The sequence below is a fragment of the Vulpes vulpes genome, chromosome 9, assembly GCF_048418805.1.
Source record: "Vulpes vulpes isolate BD-2025 chromosome 9, VulVul3, whole genome shotgun sequence".
NCBI lineage: Eukaryota > Metazoa > Chordata > Mammalia > Carnivora > Canidae > Vulpes > Vulpes vulpes.
In genome coordinates, this window is record NC_132788.1 from 107449428 (window position 1) to 107468951 (window position 19524).

A 19524-nucleotide genomic window follows, 5' to 3' on the forward strand; every position below is an offset into this window, starting at 1 on the left:
GATCGAGTCCCCCATCAGGCCCCCCATGAGGAGCCTGCTCCTCCCTCTGCCTGTGTCTCTCATGAATAAATATAATAAAACCTAAACCTGAAACTCCAGATCATTTACAGCATCAGACGAGTTGTATGTGGTGTATACGACGGCCCCTCTGCACTATCTTTGCACTAATTCTGTGAATCTAAAACTGGTTTTAGGGGACCCCTGGGTGGCTCAGCGGTTTGGCGTCTGCCTCCAGCCCAGGGCGTGATCCTGGAGACCCGGGATCGAGTCCCACATCGGGCTCCCGGCATGGAGCCTGCTTCTCCCTCTGCCTGTGTCTCTGCCTCTCTGTCTCTCATGATTAAATAAACAAAATCTTTAAAAATAAAATAAATAAAATAAAATAAACCGTTCATGCTTTATAAGTCCAATGATCACAGAGTAAAACGAGGCAAGTAACTCCCTGGTCCCAAGCCCCAGAATTCCAGATATTTTTCAAAACCGTGGATGATCCTCCAAAGCCTGAATAACTTTCAAAAGTCAGACGACACAAAAATAAAATCGAGTAAGATAAGAAGAAAACTCTCTAGCCCCCAAATCACCTGGTAATTTTATCTTATTTTTAAGGAGAAAAAAAATATTAAAAAAATTTAAAAATAAAAATAAATAAAATTATTTTTAAGGAGGTTGCATGCCCAGCGTGGGGCTCAAACTCACAACACTGAGGTCGAGTCGTGTCCCCTACCCACAGAGCCAGCCAGGTAACCCGCCCCCCCCACCTAATAATTTTTAAATGATATACTATGCCAACTAGAAATAATTTTTAAAAGCACAGCAAACTCTCAAAACCATCCCCTCCCCAAATAATCCCCAATGCCTGACTCATGTAAAAGCTATAAATAATAATCCAATTTAAAAACCTCCACCAAAAAAATAAAATAAAAAATAAAAAAATAAAAAAATAAAAACCTCCACCATCCGAAGCCATGAACAGTCCCCAAACCTGCCCCTAATCCCAAACCAAGGGATGACCTTCTCCCATGGCCCCACAAAACATGGGGAACCACACCACCAAGAACCCCCTTTGGCCTGGAAATGGGTACGCTCCACCCCAGAAATACAAAGTCCAAGACTACACATTGACGTCCAACCCTTACCTTCCCGATTAGGGCCACAGTTCTAAAAACGCTCGTTTTTAAAACACAAGTGTGTTCCAACGTCATCACTGCGATTGATGCGGACGGCACAATTCTGACCTCGACACAGATTTTACGCTTGCTCGTGTGCTCTCTCACCTCCATGACACTCGGGGTGAACACAGAAAGCCGCACCCAGCTGAATCGGACCTCTTGAGATAACAAAGTATGCACACACGCGCCCACAGACACACACACACGCACACACACACACACACACACGGAACACCTACCACTCCCTCAGCTCCCCAAGTGTGCTGTGAGCCACACGCATCCCCGACTGGGGTCACGACTCCCCGTCTGACTTCAGACAAGCCTCCTCACTGCACCCACAGCTGCAACCCTTTCCATCAGTGCCACCTCTACGCGCAGACCTGAGCCCTCTTCCAGGATAAAGGGTCAGGTCATTGTGGGTTTTTTGGACCTGTTCACATGCGTGACATTGTGCTCCCATTTTTATTAGGGTCTGTCTTTCGTTTTGTTTTGCTCTGACGTGTCACGGACCAAGGTTTGGAATGGTGCATCCTGACCCCATGCAAGCGGGAGTCTTGGTACTGCGCGGTTCTGCATGCCGTGGTGACTCTCCAGAACTCCCCAGGACGCACGTCTCGAGTTACAGCAGTGCTATAACGTCCCCAGCCCAGGTTGGGGGAAGCTGGAGAAGGGACCGGGAAGGGAGACACCCAGGTCCAAGTGACCCGAGGCGGCTGGGCCCTCTCTGAAGCTCCCACTGGCCGGCCCTGGGTGGGAGGTACAGGGGGTGTTGGGAGGTCACCAAAAGTCACATTGGAGCTTCTGGCACTGCCGAATCCTTATGTCCGTTGTCTGTGACTTTAACCACAGAGCATCCTGACGGGGAACGGGGTAGCATCTGGTTGGCAGGGCTGGGGACCCCTCAGCCTAGGGCTCGCCTCCAAAGCTCAGCTCCTGCACCCTGGCAGTGTCCCCCCCCCTTCCACAGGCCAAGGGCAAGTGAGAAATGGGGCCCCAAGGACTTGGTCTTGGTGCCAGGCCATCTGCGGAGCTCCCCTGGCCATGGGGTGATCTGGGGCTTCTCTAGTGGGTCACCTCTCCCCCGCCCCCACTGGCTGGACCCGCAAGGGAAGGGGCCTTGCTGGGTGCTGAGCCGCACCACGGGTCCCACCGGCCCTGCTTCCTTCCCAGGGACACCTCTTGACACAGATGGTCGCTCCTGTCGCAGAGGAGAAAACTGAGGCACAGGGCAGTGAAGTGCTTCCCTTACACAGTCAGAACTGGGTGGACCTGGACTCGAGTTGTCTGATTCCAGAATCTTAACTCCTCCCTCCTTCCACTTTGCTGGGGAGGCCTCAGTTTACCCGAGACATCTCATGGCGCCTCCACCTCCCGACCTCAAAACGAGCGGCCTTTCCAAAAATCCAGGGAATCAGCCGGTCCTGCAGAGGGCGGCTGGCGGTGGCGGGGTCACCGCTCTCCTAGGGTTCCCGCTCTGCTCTCCGGGGTTCAGCAACCCCAGAAGCCCCAGAACTCGAACCCAGGTCTGTCCGGCCAGCAGGCGGCGCTCCAGGCCGCGGCTCTCCCAGGTCGCGCTCCCGACCAGGCGGGGCTGGGAGGAGGGATGGGGGGTCCTGGAGGTGGGGGGGGGCGGTCAGAGGGCGGGGCTGGCGCCCAGGGGAGGTCGCGGCCCCCTCACCTTCTCGCTGCTGCTGCTGCAGGAGGGGCGGCGGCTGGGGGACGCTGTGCGCGATGGGCGTGATGGCCGCGGTGGGGTACATGGCTGCGGAGACCGGGAGCGAGACACGGCGGAGGCGGGCGTGAGGCCGGCGGGCGCCCCGGGACGGGGGGGCGGGGCTGCCGCGGCGGAGGGCGTGCCCACGGGAGGGGGCGGGGCCGAGGCCGGGGGCGGGGCTGAAGGAGGGGCCAATGACACGAGGGCCGCCGGAGTGGGCGTGGCCAGAGCTCGAGGGGCGGGGCCTGACCGAGGGCGGGGCCTGGCAGAAACGGGGCGGGACCAGAAGCTGCAGGGGGCGGGGCCAAGACCGGGAACAGGGCCAGAGGGGCGGTCTCTGAGGGGCGGGGCCAGAGCGGGGCGGGGCTAGGGCGGGGCTGGCCTAGGGAGGCCGCCGGAGCCGAGGGGGCGGGGCCCCGCCCGCGACCCGCCCCCGCCCGACTGCCCGCGTACCTGTGTACTGCTGGACTCCGGAGAAGGCGGGATGGAGGGTCTCGGCCACGGTCGGGCTCTGAGCTGCGGGGCAGACAGAGGGCTGAGTGGGACGGGGGCACGAGAAGTCTTCCGTCCGCCCCGAGCTTTAGGAGCCCGGAAGGAGAGCAATAAACATCCACCCCGCCCCGGCTTCACCCCTGCATAAACGTTTTACAGGTAGGGTCCCCATTTTACAGGTGGGAAAACAGAGGCTGAGAGAGATGAAGCAGCTGGCACAGGGCCCCTCGGATCGGCAGCGGCACAAGTCGAAGAGGACTCCAGAGAGGTGTGACCAGCACCCCCATATGAACCCCTGCACTGTTCTCCAGGACTTAAGGCCTCTGCTCCTGATTATCCCCCACCCGCCGTTTCTCTCTCTCCCACCCCCTGCCTCACTCATCAGACACCCTGTGGATCCCCCACAGGGCTGTGACCTCCCACCTGCTCCCAGTGGGGGGAGAAGTAAGGGGAGAGGAGGTTGTCCAGACCACTGGAGCTGGTGCATGGTGGTGGTGGTGGTGGTGGTGGGGATTTAGCCAAAAGATTCTGAATGGAGAGTGGTTGCTAGAGGATGGGGTGGGGGTGGGGGTGACCATGCAGGGATCACATGAACGGATCACTCTGCGGAGACGGAGCAGTTCTGTGTCTTGATTATGGTGGTGGTGGTTGCACAAATCTATGCCTGTGATGAAATGGCACAGACCCCCACCCTGCCCACCCACCCACACGAGTGCACACAGAACGTGGTGCCGTGTGGATAAGGTCTCCAGCTCTCGCTGAGTTCACTGGACTGTACCAGTGTGTTTCCCGGTTTCGACCATGTGCTCAGGTTATGTAAGATGTTGCATGGGTGGGGGGTGGCTGGGCTGAAGGGACCAGGACCTCTCTGTACTATTTTTGAAACTCCCAGTGAGCTCCACTCATTTCAAAATAAAAATAAATTCTCTTCAATGGCGGAAACGCGGATGGCTGACTTCACTGAAGCACGGCGTTGGAGGATGCTTGCCTGGGAATCGCGGTGTAGGGCAGGGAAGGGTGGGGCCTCTGCTTCACAAGGGCAGGGCCCAGCCTGACTCGGTGCCTAATACTGAATGGATGCGTACGTGAATGAATATGGGTATGGGTATGCATATGGGTATGGGTATGGGTATGAAATGTCTTCCTAAATAGGGACGATTCACAGTGAAGACTGACCCTGCTGTTCTTGGTACAGGTGATGTGTTAAGCACTTTACATGCCAATTTCATTGTCAATGCAACCTCATGGGATGACTGATGTCATCTGCCCATGTCCCAGGTGTGGAAAATGAGGCCCAGAGATTCACACAAACCACCCAGGGCCCCCGAACTGGAATTTGAACTCAGAAATGTCTGCATAGAAAGTTCCCATGTTTAACCGCCCTGCTACAGCCTCTTTCTGTATGCCCATGGCTCACGTCTAGTCAGCTGAGATTTCCTGTGTCCCTCTGTGTCCCACTATGGCACAGGAACTCCCTGTCCTACCCCCTTTCCTAGGTCCCAGGGGACCATTCAAATTACCTGGGTAGGGCACAAGGCCATTGGCATATACGGTCTCTAGGGCGGGGTGCCCCCCAGGGAAGGGCACGACACCTGCGAAGCCATTGGTGATGGGAGCCACGAGCCCGGGCACGGCAGTGGTGCCAAGCAGCGGGGGTGAGTGCAGTCCTGCAGGACAGAGGAGCATCATGAGGAGCCTGAGCCCGGCCCTGGCCCTGGCCCTGCCCTGCCCACCCATCCTTAGGCCCCTGGCGGACTCTCACCAGAGGCGGGGGCGATGGGCGTGGCAGGCAGCCCGTTAAGGCTGACGGCGCCAATCTGCTGGATGTGGCAGGGTGAGAAGGCCACGCCAGGGCTCAGGTAGCTGCCCGACGTGGACAGGACCGTTGTCTGCTGCTGCATGAGCTGGGGGTGGAAAGGGAGTCAGCGTGCACAATAGGGGTGGCACCTGCCCTGAGGTCATGACTCACAGCGGGAGGGAGGCCCGGCTCCCTCAAGTAACTGGAGGGTGGGGGAGGTCAGCCTGGCTATCTTGGCACAGGCTGGGGTCAGGGCTCAGTTAGGAATTGGGATCAAGGATCAGTTTCGGATCAGGGCCAAGCCTTGAGATGAGGACTGAGTCAGGAATTTGGACTTGGTCTGGGACCAGGGATCAGCCAACATTAAACTCAACCAGGGTTGGCTGGGTCCCAGTTAGAGTCAGCCTGGATTTAGAGGCTTCTTTGGGGTTTGAGACCCAGCCTAGATTTAGGGGCTAAGCATGAGGTCATGTTGCGCCAGAGTTGGGGTTCAGCTGGGGCTGAGCTGGGGTGGGGGTGCTCAGGAACCAGCCTGGATCTAGGGAGTCAACCAAGACCAGGATAGGACCGTGAGTCAGAGAGACTGGGCGAGAGGCCGAAAGACAAGCAGAGAGGCACTGAACCCCCAACAGAGCAGAGATGGGGAGAGAGAGCACACGAGCAGACTGAGCCGGACCCCCAGAGTGGTGTCGGGGGCCCCGCTGGAGACAGAAGTGCATCTGCTGGGGTCACTCACAGCCTGGGCGTAGGCACTGTAGGGGCTGAAGGGCAGGGTGAGGGATGGCGTCAGGATGCCCAGCTGGCCCACCATCTGCTGCATGCGCCGCAGTGTTCGCTCCTTGTCCGTGTCGGCAAACTTGACCACCAGGCTGGAGGAGGCACCCTACAGCGGCAAGCGTGAGGGAAAGGAGGGAGGTAGCCAGGACTCCGGGGTTCCCGGGACCACGTCAGCTCCGGCCCTTGGGTGAGCGGTGATGCCAGCAGCTGCCAGTCCTGCCCACGGGCCTGGAGCTGCAGGACACGCGTGTCCCAGCGAGAACAGCTCAGAGGTCGGCATCCCGGGCCTTGCGGCTTGATGGTGCAGCCGCCTGTGTGCGCGGGTGGGGCTGTGTCTGGGGAATGAGGGGACCCTGACTATCAGCCACACTCTCAAAAACTGAGAATCCAACTGCTCGGGAGGAACGATGGGGACCCAAGTGGAGGAGGCCCCTATGACCGTCGCTCACCCCTGAGGACAGGTGAGACCCCAACTGTCAGAGAGGGGACATGTCCCCTTTGATGGAGAGCTCACTCCACTGGTCCGCTCCGTGCAGGAGAAAGCCTGACCTCCTGGTGAGCTGAACCTGCCCCTCAGGGGACTGCAAGCGATGCCCGATGCCCAGAGAGCGACTGCGCTTTCCCGCTGCCCGGCTCCTCACACCCATTTTTGAGAACAGTTGAGAGGGGAGCTGGTTCTCTAAGGCCTGTGGCAAATTTGGACATTTGTGTACAGGGACGGTGGCTCCTGGCATGGCCTGCTAGAGGGCAGGGCCGTTCTCAGTGCCTGGCTGGTCGTCCCCAGCCTCTCACCGCCCCAGGCCTGCCCCCCGCCCGTCCCCACTCTGGCCCAGGGGACACTTCCAACCGGCCTGGCCCCGTCCCTCCCTCCCCTGCCCAAACCTTCCGTGGCCCTTCATCACCCTAGCAGCCCCGTGCTCCCAGGCCGTGGACTGCAGCCCCTCCAGCCATGTCCCCCACTCCTCTGGGGCCACCCACTCCCACCGCCATCCTTGTTGTTGTTCCCCACGCTCCACGTCCCCTTGCTGGCCTTGGGTCTTGCCTCTCTAGGACGCCCTCTTGTACGCTCACACACACACACTCATACACATTCACCACACACGTGCACACTTATGCACACACATGGTCATACAGTCACACACATACTTCCCATGCATGCTCACAGACTCATGCAGCTGAAGACATAAATACACACACCACATGTGCCACACACACACCATACATGTTCATACACTCACACGTACACACATTATGCATGCTCACACTCACATACACATGCATACTCCCTGTGCATGCTCATGTCCATTTGCACACACACCACACACACAAACTTACACACTCACATAATGAACACACGCACAAATATGTGCACATATTTACACTCACCATGCATATCACACATGGTTGCACACATGCATTCACACAATACATTCAGATGCACACAATCACACATGCAATCACATACACACATATTCACACACAAGTGCTCACCCATCCACAAACACTTGCCCTCACATATACCTACAGATGCACAATGCACTCATTCCCCCCATCGCCCAGGCAGACCCACACATACACGTGCACTCAGTACACACATGTATAAACACACATGCGCACACACCTACATACATACTGCAAAACCCACTTACACAAGCACACTCATTCAACACACTTACACACATGCACTCATACACAGAAACACGTACACTAGCACACACGCCTATCCATACATATTCACACACACACACCTCATACTACACATTAACAATCACCTACTAACAACCACACACACATGCACTCACATCCATTTCTCTCTTAAATACACACACAGACATAGACACACACATGCTAGTCCACACATAACCACACATGCAGCCACACACCGGCAGTACATCCATGCACACCCCTGCAGAATTACGTGCATGCTCACACAAACACTGATTCACAGCACACATGCACGATCGCACACTCACATGCGTACGCCCACCCACACCACCGTGAGAGACTGCACCTCTTTCTCCACCTGTGCCTTGCTGATGAATAGCCAGAGGCTACAGGGTGGCTGGAACGGTAGGGAGAGGCTTTGTCCCTTTTCCCTGGCCCCGTCCCCATGCCCACCACCACGACCCAGGGCAGTTCCTACTCACCGGCATGGTCTGGCTGCCATGCAGGGCATGGATGGCCGCCTGGGCCTCGGTGTGCGAGGAGAACTTCACAAAGGCACAGCCTGCCCCAAGAGAAGGAGAATGCGTGAGGGGCAACAGGGCCTTTCCGGGTGGGCAGAGGCCACTGGGGAGGGGACAGGGAGCCCTGGATGGCTGGTCAGTGTCAGACATAGGCAGCCAGGTCAGACAGTCAGAACAGAGAGATGACAATCATCTGTTGAGATAGACAGCTGGACAGTAAAGGATCAGGCAATAAGACAAGCATGCAGCCAGCCGCAGAGTACAACATCGGCCAGTCGGCCATCCGTTCACTCAGAAACCAGCCAGCTACACAGCTAGTTGTCACACACACAGTTGGACAGACACAGTGAGGCGGTGCGCAGTCGGGGAGGCAGGTCCTGCCCACCAGAACGAGTGAAGGGCACAGGCTTAAGAACGTCCATCAGCCGCTGGACGCCACGAGATCCAGAGTTGTAATCAGATATGCAGAGAGAAGGTGACAAATGTTCAGACACAGGTGCAGAGATACAGTCCTGTGGGCACACTCAGGCATAGATACATTCACACCCGGACAGATATGCCCGTGTGACCAGAGTCAGAGAGATGGGGACAAAAAACAAACAAAAAACAAAACCAAAAAAAAAAAAAAAAAAACAAAACAAAAGCAAACAGGTCAGACCCAAATGACCAGTCACACAGAAAGAAATCAGAAATCAGGCAGACAGACGGCCAGGGACCACCAGACACAGGCAAATTCAGAGACACGATCATAAGGAGAGACATAGTTCCAGACAGGCAGAGTACTATGGAAGAGCCAGGCAGGTGGGGTGGGGTAGGACAAATGGAACTAGAGAGTGGCAATGGTTGCACATTTTTTCGAATATACTGAAAAGCATTTCTCTGTACACTTGGAAAAGGTGAATTTTACAGTACGTAAATAACAATTAAAAAAAAAAGAAGGGCGCCGGGCTGGCTCCATGGGTAGAGTCTGTGATTTTTTTTTTTTAAGATTTATTTATTTATTCGTTCAGAGAGAGCGAAGAGAGAGGCAGAGACACAGGCAGAGGGAGAAGCAGGCTCCATGTAGGGAGCCCGATGTGGGTCTTGGGTCTCCAGGATCACACCCTGGACTGAAGGTGGTGCTAAACCGCTGAGCCACCAGGGCTGCCTGAGCCTGTGACTCTTGATCTCAGGGTCGTGAGTTTGAGCCCCACACCGGGTGTAGAGATGATAAATAAACTTTAAAAAACACTTAAAAAATTTAAAAATGAAGATAATTTTAAAAAACAGAGAGCCAAGCAAATAAGGACCATGGGATTCATTCAATCCTAGACGATAAAAAGTAGCACAGGTAGGGCGAGAGTTGGTGCCTGACAGATGAACCCAAAAACGTAGCCGACAAAGACCACCAGACACATGAAGACCCACACCGAAAGGGTCATTTAGACACTCAGGGAGAAAAAGAGACCGAGACGTAGGTGGACAGGGAAGCAGCTCAAGTCTTTCCTACACGATCAGCCAGGATAAGGCAGAGGGTCCACGGGAAACTGTCCCACAGGGTCAGGGAGGTACAGATGACGCCACAGACTGGGTATGCAGGTGGGAGCAGGTGGGAGCAGGTGGGACCAGGCTGTCTCTGCTCACTCCGCCCCGCCCCCAGGGCAACCCCGCCCTCTCAGGCCCGGCCCCGCCCCAGGAGCTAGCCCCGCCCCTCGAATGTCTGTCCCCGCCCCTGAAGCCAGTCCCGCCTACTCAAGTGCGTGGCCCCGCCCCCAGGAGTCAACCCCGCCCTCCTCCCCTGGCCCTGGCCCCGCCCCCTGGAGACAGTCCTACCTTCTCAAGCAGCGGCCCCGCCCCCGGGGGCCAACCCCACCCCCTCACATGCTCGCCCCCAGGAGCCAGCCCCGCCCAGGAACCAGCCCCGCCCTCTCACTTGCAAGCCCCTCCCCCAGGAGTCAGCCCCGCCCCCCGTGCCCGCCCCGCCCCCAGGAGCCAGCCCCGCCCTCTCACGTGCCCACCCCCCCAGGAGCCAGCCCCGCCCTCTCACGTGCCAGCCCCGCCCCCAGGAGCCAGCCCCGCCCTCTCACTTGCAAGCCCCTCCCCCAGGAGCCAGCCGCGCCCCCCCCCCCGTGCCCGCCCCGCCCCCAGGAGCCAGCCCCGCCCTCTCACGTGCCAACCCCGCCCCCAGGAGCCAGCCCCGCCCTCTCACGTGCCAACCCCGCCCCCAGGAGCCAGCCCCGCCCCCAGGAGCCAGCCCTGCCCTCTCACGTGCCCGCCCCGCCCCTTCAGGAGCCAGCCCCGCCCCCCAGGAGCCAGCCCCGCCCTCTCACGTGCCCGCCCCCCCAGGAGCCAGCCCTGCCCTCTCACGTGCCCACCCCCCCAGGAGCCAGCCCCGCCCTCTCACTTGCAAGCCCCTCCCCCAGGAGCCAGCCCCGCCCCCAGGAGCCAGCCCCGCCCTCTCACGTGCCAACCCCGCCCCCAGGAGCCAGCCCGCCCCCAGGAGCCAGCCCGCCCCCCTCGCCCAGCCTGGGCCCATCCCCTCAGACGCCCAGCTCCGCGCCCCAGCCCCCTCCCCGCAGTCCCGCCCCCGCCGGTCACCTTTGCTGCTGCCGTCGGGCCCGCGCAGCACGGTGCACTCGTCGATGACCCCAAAGGGCTGGAAGAGCCGCAGCACGTCCTCCTCTGACTGCTGCTTGTTCAGCATCCCCACGAACAGCTTCCGGTCCCCTGTGGGCGGAGACACCCCCTCAGCCGAGTCCTGGTCTCCGGGAGTTTCTCGGTCCCTCCAACGGAGCCGCGGCAGCCGGGCGTGGGGGGAGCACTGCCGGCCCCTGCCCTGCCTGCGTGTGGGAGGACCCGCCGCGCGGCCCGGCTCTCTCCATCCTCCCACGTGCCGCGCGCGGCTCCTCTCCAAGCGCTTGTCGCGCAGTGCCCACCTCCGGGAACGTCCTGCCTTCAGTCTTGGGGCCTCCGCGTCCCTGCTCCCACCCTCCGGGCCGAGGTGCCTCTCTCCTTGCCCTCCGAGAACGCACGCATGGTTCTAGCTACGAACTGCACGGCTGTCTGTCTGTCTGTCTGCCTGTCTGCCATCTAGATTTCCCAGTTGGGGTGCGCGCTCGACAGGAGCCAGGCACAGTGTCTGCTGAGTGAGTGAGGGCATGTGTGCGCACAGGACCAGGTGCCCGGGAAGCCTGAGCCCCCATCTGGTGGCGCTGGGGTGGGGGGCTCTGGCTGGAGGCCCAGCTGGGCCAGCCTCTCCGGCAAGGGGCACCAGAGTCCCCCTCCGTCCCCTGTAATCCGGAACAGGGCAGCAGCATCTCCCAGGGATGCTGAGCTGGGTTACTATGGAAACGGGTTCTCTGGCAGCTGTCACTCACGGGGATGGAAGGGAAGGACACAGAAGCAGAGAAACAGAGAGTGAGGGAAAGAGACAGGTGAGAGAGAAGGAGAGACAGAGAGAAGCAGAGACAGAGAAGGCAAAGAGAGACAGTAAGAGACAGAGAGACACATAAAGAGGAGCACAGAGAGGAGCAGAGAGAAAGGAGAGAAAAAGATAAGAGAGAAAGAGGGATGGAGTGAGACGGAGAGAGAGAAGGTGACACACAGAGAGACACAGAAGAGCAAGGGGGAGAGAGGAGGGAGCATTATAGAGACAGAGAAGCCTTAGAGATGGAGCCTGCAGACCACCCGCCTCTAATCCGTGACCTACACTAGCAGCTGGTGGGACAGCGTGAACAAGGTCCCATCCCAGATGGGCCGTACCGGGTCCTACACACACACACACACGTCCCAACAGCGCTGCCCCACTTGCCACCTCCCAGACCCCAGTCCCCCAGAAATGGGGAGGAGGTAGGGAAATCTCCAAGAATGACTAGCCTGGGGGACAGCCGAGCATCCCCTCCCCCATGGTCACGTCCCCAACACGGTCCAGACCTATGCAGACGCCAGGCCTCCAGCCTGCATACCCACACGCCCAGCCTGGAACTACAGTCAAGCACACAGGCTCGCACACACACATCCACAGGCCCATGCGTTCACGCACGGGCCAGGCAGGCACCCCCAGGGTGTAAGCCCCGGAAACACACATGCACATGTGCGTGTGCTCACGCACATCTGTACACAGGTGTGCCAAGGAACGTATGCTCACATACGCACAAACATGGGTGCTGAAAGCAATCCCCTCTGCGTCAGAAGACCCCCCCAACATTGCATCCTAGGGGGAGTGGTGCATTTCAAGCTCTAGGGCCAAGCAGCTGGACCTAGCCGGACCCCCCCCCTCCACTCCTGGGCCTGTGGCACCATTTGGAAGAGGGGACACAGCACCCCTGCCCCTTTGCCACCACGAGAGGTGTGAGCAGACAGGTGACTGCTACGTCCTTCTGATCGGGGATTCCCTTCCTTCCCCCACCCATTCTCCTGCCACCCCCCCACCCAGCCTGGTGGCCACGGAGAGATGACAACTACCTCCGCGGCTTTCGCTGTCCGCCGGCTTCACCTGGATCGGCCGCGCCATCTGTGGAGTGAGAGGGGAGGAGGACGTCAAAGCTGGCGGTGGGGGTGGGGGGCACCATGGGTGCGGGCTTCACCTGAGCTCTGGCGGGCACCCTGCCCACCGCCCCAAGGCTCAGCATCCCACCAAACTTGCAGCAGCAAACCAGTCAAACAAGTGACATGTGGTCCCACTGACAGGGCTTCGCTCACTGCCCTCTGCAAAACTCTTACTTTACCTTCAAAACCCAGTAACACCATTTCTTGCTGTAGGAAGAGGCCTCCTTGCCCGCCCAAGGGCAGTAGAGGCTCTTGCAAAGACGCCCGACCCCGCTAGTCCCCGGATGTGATGTGACTTTGCAGTTTCTCTCATCAAAAACTGGAGTCTATTTCCCCACCCTTCTGCATCTGGGCCTTGGTGTGACTTGCTCTGGCCAGTGGAATGTGGTGGAAGGACAGTGGTTCCAAGCTCTGGCCTCCAGAGACTTCCGTTTTGGGGACCCTGACGTGGTCAGGTGACGAGCCCAGGCAAGGCGGGAGGACAGAGCTCATGCACTGAGAGTCCCCACCAACGAACCACACGCGGAGGGGTGAGGCTGGCCTGTCCCAGCTCATCCGGGCCAGCCCTGCCTACCCCTGCAGGAATGACCCCGGGAGAGACCCGCGGAAGAGCCACCCGGCTGAGCCCGGTCTGAGCTTCCTAACCCAGGGAATCACGCACAGATAAAATGGTTGGGGTGACACCAAGGCAGCTACTCTCTGCTCTCTGAGCCCTGGGCGGGAGGACTGTCATACCTGAGTGGACCAGCTTTCAATCTGGACTCATTGTTCTGGACACTTCTATCCTCCACCCCCAGCACTGAAAATGACAGGGTTTTGTTGTTTTTTGGAAATGACATCTAATGACAGAAATCCTCCTCTAACCCCCCTCCCCCAAACTTACCCAGCCATGGTGTGAGCTAATGTGGATATTTGAGAATGAACTCAAGGGATGTGGGAAGTGGGTGGCATTTGCTTCTCCACTGGTCTGAGAATAGAATCCTCCACGCCTGGTGGCTCCTGGTGAACTCCTATTCATCCTTCAAAACCCACCTCCAAAGCCCCCATGCAGGCACCTTCCTTCCACCCTTCTGGGTCCCTTCCTCCCTCTGCCTCAGGGCAGGAAGAGTCTATGTCTTGGTTTCTCACAGCAGGCAGCTCTCCCCACACCACACAGGGAGAATCCGAGAAACTTGCTGAACCGAATTGACCAGAAGGAAGTGGCTCATGCCCAGCAGCATAGGAGGGCCGTTTGGTGCCTCTGTGCCCGGCCCGGGGTTGGAATGAGCGCCAGGCCCGGACCCCCTCCCAGGTCAGACCGTCCCCCTGGCCAGGCAGAGCAGGTGCTTGACAGATGTCAGCTTCCTAGTCACGGCGCAGGTCCCCAGCAAGCTCCAGGGAGAAGCATGGTTTTCACCGGGCTTTACACATGGTGACACCAAGGCCCAGACGATGTGCCCAAGGTCACGGTGGGGGAGTCGAGGCACTAAGCCTTCGCAGACTTCACATGTCAGGACTTTTCGACCCGCTCCCATGAGTAGAGACCCCTCTTCCTAAATCTTCCTCCCCTTGTCTTAGACCTGATCTCAGCTCTGAGCAACCCCACACCATCCAAGCCCCCTCCCTCCTTCTGCACCCTCTTTTCCAGGAGCCCCCCCGTTCTGACTGTTTGTTCCCAGGCTCACATGGGCTGCCTCTATTTGAACTCAGCCTCGGGAGCCCCGGAAGCAGAGAGGCCTTCCAGTGTCCCCAGTTCCTGCCACCCAGCCGCATCCCTAGAGGGACCCTGACCACCTGGGAAAGGCCAAACCACGTCTCCCTTCCCCCATCACGCACTGCCACACACACACACACCCAGGGCCCTCTCCACCTGGGTACCACACCCAGCTAGCTGGAGGCAGGAGGGAAGGTTATTTTAACCAGATGGGACCAGTTTCTGGGCTGGGGGTGCGGCGGGGAGGCTGTGGTTGTGAAGAGAGGTGGGGGGGGAGTGGGGGCACCTGAGCCCAGCCTCCCGTTCGCCTCCACCCCTCCCACCCCGCCTCCGCTGGCCCTCACCTCCTCCCTCCTCCCAGCACCTTGGGCAGATGAGGATGGGGTTGCCATGGCAACGCTGATTCACCACACGGAAGCTGGCAATTGTTGTTGCCATGGAAACCGCCTCTTAGGGGCGAGCCCAGCTCCTGCCTTGCACAAAAGAGATATTTAAATATAATCTTCTGGAGATGGATGAGCTGAAGGAGGGAGCGAGGGAGGGGGGCCACGGGGAGGGAACCTGGTCCCCATCACGGCACCCTCCACCCCGCCCCCCCTTCTCGCGGCCTGGGTACCTGCGCCCCGTCTGTCTCCCCCGCGCGCCGCTGCGGGGCCCGGGACCCTCCGCGTCCCCTGGGAGGCCCCTTCCCCCCTCCCGGGTCTGCGGGGCTCTCGGGGCAGGGGTCCCCGTCTGGGCCCGAGGAGCCAGGCTGCGGGGCCGCTCCTCCCCGTCCCCCGCTCCGGAGCCGAGGCGCCGAGGCCTGGCCATCCGCACCGCGGCCCGCCTTACCCACCGGCCCGGAGACGCGCGCCAGGCTGGCCTCCACGTGCCGCCGCCCGCCCGGCCGCCCCGGGCGCACAGGCGCGCACACGCCGCACGCGCACCGGCCCGCGCCTCGCTCCCCGCGCCCGACGCCCAGGCAGGCGGGCGCTGCTGCCGATCCGCCCGCCCGCCAGAGGCCGGGCCCTGCCGGCGGAGCCCGCCCGAGCCGGGAGGGGAGGAGGCGTGCCGGGGGGAGGGGAGCTGGGGGGAGCTGGGTCTCCCCACACCCGCCCCTCCTGTCGCCCCTGCCCGCCCATCTGGCTCTGCCCACCTCCTTCCGGCTCCCTCTCTCCATCTGTCCCACCGAGAGGTCTCTGCCTAGTGTCCTCCCTCCCTCCTCCACCTTCCCCGGCTCCCCATCGTCCCTTCCCTGCCCCCTCCTTTCCTCCCTCCATTTATTCAGCAACATTCCCTGGTGTCCCCCAGGCTGAGTGATCTGGTGTCCCCCACGCTGAGTGATCTGGCGACCCCAGGGAGGTGCCCGGAGGGGAGGCAGAGACAGATACAGCCGCTCCCGGACCTGAGGGTGGGGATCCAGGCCTGGGAGACCCTGGAGCATAGAACGGTGAAGAGCCAAAGGCTATCCTGGGGCTTCCCTGAAGATGGAAAATCCGCAATGGGTTTTGAAGTATGAGTAAGAGTTTGGGGTGGGGGGAGACAGTTTCTCATGCTGGAGGGATGCCTACATCCACTGACTCATTTAATCTCCAAACGACTGTACGAGATGGGAACGTTCTCATTTTACAGATGGGCAGGTCACAAAGGGAGAGGAGAGAGTCAGAGGCGGAGGCCCAACCCCCTGCCGGTTCCCCCAGGGTCCTCTAGGACCCAGCCAGCAGCGGTCCCGTGGGCCAGAGCTCTGGGGGAACGTCTGTGCCTTTGGGGTGGCACACATTAGATAGCTGAGCCCCAGGCCTTGCTCTGCCCCCCACCCCCCAGCTTTTGCTGGGCGACCTCAGCCAAGCCACACATCATTGAGAAACCAGCGTCCCTCATGTCTGACCCACGTATATTGCAGACGGGGAAACGGCGAGGGTGCGGGAGGTGGCAGGGGGACCGCAGGAGCTGTTCCTGGCTGTCAGGCTGGGGCCCCCAAATGGTCCTTTAGAAGATGCAAAGCTGTGCCTTTAGAAGACGGGGTTGTTTCTGGCTTGTTTCCAGGTGATAAGGAGGCAAAGGCCAGGTGTGCCCAGGCCACCGTTCCAGCCTCCCCTCGGCCCCTCGGCCCCAGCCCGGCCTCTGTCCAACACCCAGGCCAGGCCTCTCTCCTGCTCTAGGTGCTGCTGTGGCCCTACTGCCCTGGGGGTGACACCCTGGGATTCCTCCCCACTCCTCCTCCCACCCCCCACTCCCGGACTGCTGAACCCACTGGCTGGAATTCACCCCTCCACACCCCACCCCTCCAATGCCACCTCCCCCTGAAGTTGTCCCCCCCAAGGCCATCTGCTTCAGGGGTTCTGCCGAGGCACGACTTTGACTGTGGTACATCCCCCAACAGACACAGTGTCCCTCTAGGGTGAGCTCTTGGGGGGGTGGGCAGGGGCCCAGGGGCCCTGCGCCTCCCTCCCCACCAAACGCCCAACACAGAGTACGCAAACGACAACCGAAATGACATGATACGAGACCTATGGAACCCCAGTCCCCATCCCCATGGGCCAAGAGCAAGCTGGGCACGACGTGCTGGGGACAGCACCCTGCCCGGGGAGTGACAGGCGCTTGTGCCCAGCTGTGTCCACGCTATCCCCGTATCCCGGGGGGAGAAAGCAGGCTTGGACAGACAACGTGACTGGCCAGGAGTCCTGCAGGCTTGACTTGCATGGGACAGTTCATTCATTCATTCATTCGATCATTCAGCATGGATTTGCCAAGCTCCTGTTGTGAGCTCAGCAACAGGCCCGTGTCACCCCACAGGATCCTCAAAGCCCTTCTGCGGCCCCATTTCACAAGTGAAGAAACTGAGGCCTGGGAAGGTCAAACCACCAGACATTCGGCACCTGGGGCCCCTAGCACATTCTCAGGTTTGGCTTGGCTCTGAGCCACGTCACGGCATGTGGGAGTGGGCCTTGTGAGGGGGCACTTCAGAAACCCCTGTGTGCACAGGACGGGTTTTTGGCAGCGGGCTGTGGCGGGGGGGGGGGGGGATCCCTCCAAGCCAGCCAGACAAACCTATCCCTTTCTAGGGTGCTCAGAGGAACAGCAGGGCAGCCATCAGGTCTGGGATGTCCTTTGCCCCTCAAGACCTTCAGGAAGAAATGGATAGTGCCCCTGGAATGGCACGGCCTCTCCGAGACAGGAGCCGGACCCGCCACCGCTGCTCCCCTCTGTCCCCACGGATCTGGTCCATCTCCGGGAGCCTCATCCTGGGGTTTGACAGCCCCACAAAGGGCCTCCGCTGCAATCGGAGGCATCTGCCCAGCGTGGATTCCAGGGTCCTGCGGTCCATCCTGGGTTCTATTCTGGGATTCTGTTATTCAATTTAGGATCCTATTCCAGAATGCTGAGATTTGATTAAACCGCATCCCCCACGGACGCCGCCGCTGTCACACTTGAGATGGGAACTGGAACTTGCTTCAGAAGCAGCATTCTGGACTTGGGGGGGGGGGTGCGGGGGAGAAGCCCAGAGCCAGCGAACGACCCGGCTCAGTCCCCTCCCGGCGTACAGAGAGGTAAAAAGACAGGAGCGGCCACTCCACGCCGTCTCCCCCAACACCCACGCACACACGCGGCGACGGGAGAGACGGTGGCTGTCTTGGTCTCTAGCATGACCCAGCTGTGGCCCCTAACGCCCACGTGTGCGGGCACATGCGCCCGCTGGGTGGGCTCCGCCAGCACGGGGCGAACCTCGTGCGGCTGCTGCTCCTGCTGCTCCGTCGTTGGGCAGAGTCGCCTGGAGGGGGGGCTCAGACATCCGTGCTCAGATGCGGCTGACAGGCAAGGGGGGCGCCTTCCACCCCAGCAGCCCCGTCGCTCTTCCTGCAAGCCACGAACGAGGCCCCTGCTGCGGCCCTGAGCGTGCTGATGCCATTTCCGCGGGCGCCCTCGCGGGCAGGAGGCTCACCCGCCGGCCAAACCCCCTGGCTCGTCAGGTGGGTGTCGGCTGCCCAAGCTGGAGGCGCACACACTCCGGGGGGGGACTCCTGCGTGCGCGCCCAGGGGAAACCCGGCACGTGTCCATCAGAAAGGAAGCGCGGACAAGGATCTCTCGTGACAGCAAAAGCCTGGAAACAACCCAAATGTCCACCGACGGGAGAATGGACAAATACGTTGCGTCTTCGCGCCGTGGAATACTACCCGGGGATGAAAAGGCCCCAGCCACCCAGGCACGTGGCACCAGCAGGTGATACCGAATCTCTTCAGCATCGTGTTACGGGGGAAAAACCACGCAGATGGTAAAGACTACATATAACACGGTTCCATTCATACTAGGTAACAAGCAAGACGGGGAAGAGCCGCCCAATATCTTAGAGATCTATTCACGAGGGCGAAGAACGTGACGACAAGCAGGGGTTGGTTACCCTGAAGTCGGGAGAGTGACAGCACAGGCTTGGGCACATGATAGGGATGGTTTCTGGGTGTTGCTGGAGACTCTTCCCTCTCCCCCTCCAACCGTGAGCTGGTATCATCCAAGTGAGACCCCCAAACTCCACAATCTAGACATATGATGGCACTGCCTCATGCTCTTGGGTCTAGAACATTCTAGGCCTGCACTGTCTTACATGGTAGCTGATCCTTCTAGAGCTACCAGAACATTCTACATTTGTGCTATACCCCAAACAGTAGCTACCTCCTAGGCCAGAATTTTCTAGGTCTGAACTTGCCAATACAGTAGGTAACCCCCCCCCCCATCTAGAACATTCTGTCTAACATTGTAGCTGAGCCCCTGATCTAGAACATTCTGGGTTAGAATTGTTCCATGTGGTAGCCACTAGCCACCTGTGGCGGGTTTTCTAGGTCTACATGTAAACGTGTTGAGACTGAGTGACATTAGAAATTGTGGGATCCCTGGGTGGCTCAGCGGCTTAGCACCTGCCTTCAGCCCGGGGCGTGATCCCTGGAGTCCCGGGATTGAGTCCCACGTCGGGCTCCCTGCATGGAGCCTGCTTCTCCCTCTGCCTGTGTCCCTGCCCCCCTCTCTCTCTCTCTCTCTCTCTCTCTCTCTTCCTCTGTGTGTGTGTGTGTGTGTCTCACAAATAAATAAAATCTTAAAAAAAAAAAAAAAAGAAATTGCTCCTGAGAGTCACACTTGCCACATTGCAGGGGCTCAAGAGGCTAGTGGCTGCCAAAGGGGACAGCAAGAGACAGAA

At 59.5% G+C, this 19524-nt stretch overlaps 1 protein-coding gene across 41 annotated transcripts in view; it reads right to left on the minus strand.

Annotated features, from left to right (window-relative positions):
• CELF5 (CUGBP Elav-like family member 5) overlaps positions 1–19524 on the minus strand; it is a 49281-nt gene that overhangs the window by 6048 nt on the left and 23709 nt on the right. For 13 of the 41 annotated variants that reach the window (XR_011994513.1, XR_011994512.1, XR_011994511.1 and 10 more), the window contains exons 3-10: positions 12577–12628; positions 10714–10842; positions 8098–8177; positions 5910–6056; positions 5138–5279; positions 4896–5042; positions 3337–3399; positions 2848–2931 (exon numbers count right to left, since the gene is read on the minus strand). Coding sequence is in view for 36 of the 41 variants with exons in the window: in XM_072721824.1 (XP_072577925.1) it covers positions 2848–2931; positions 3337–3399; positions 4896–5042; positions 5138–5279; positions 5910–6056; positions 8098–8177; positions 10714–10842; positions 12577–12628 (844 nt within the window). In the remaining 5 variants the exon portion in view is untranslated. Of the gene's footprint in view, positions 1–2847; positions 2932–3336; positions 3400–4895; positions 5043–5137; positions 5280–5909; positions 6057–8097; positions 8178–10713; positions 10843–12576; positions 12629–13398; positions 13463–13546; positions 13991–14700; positions 14830–15187; positions 15325–19524 lie in introns of those variants that run through there. The other 28 variants (XR_011994514.1, XM_072721821.1, XM_072721816.1 and 25 more) reach the window with 17 other exon arrangements.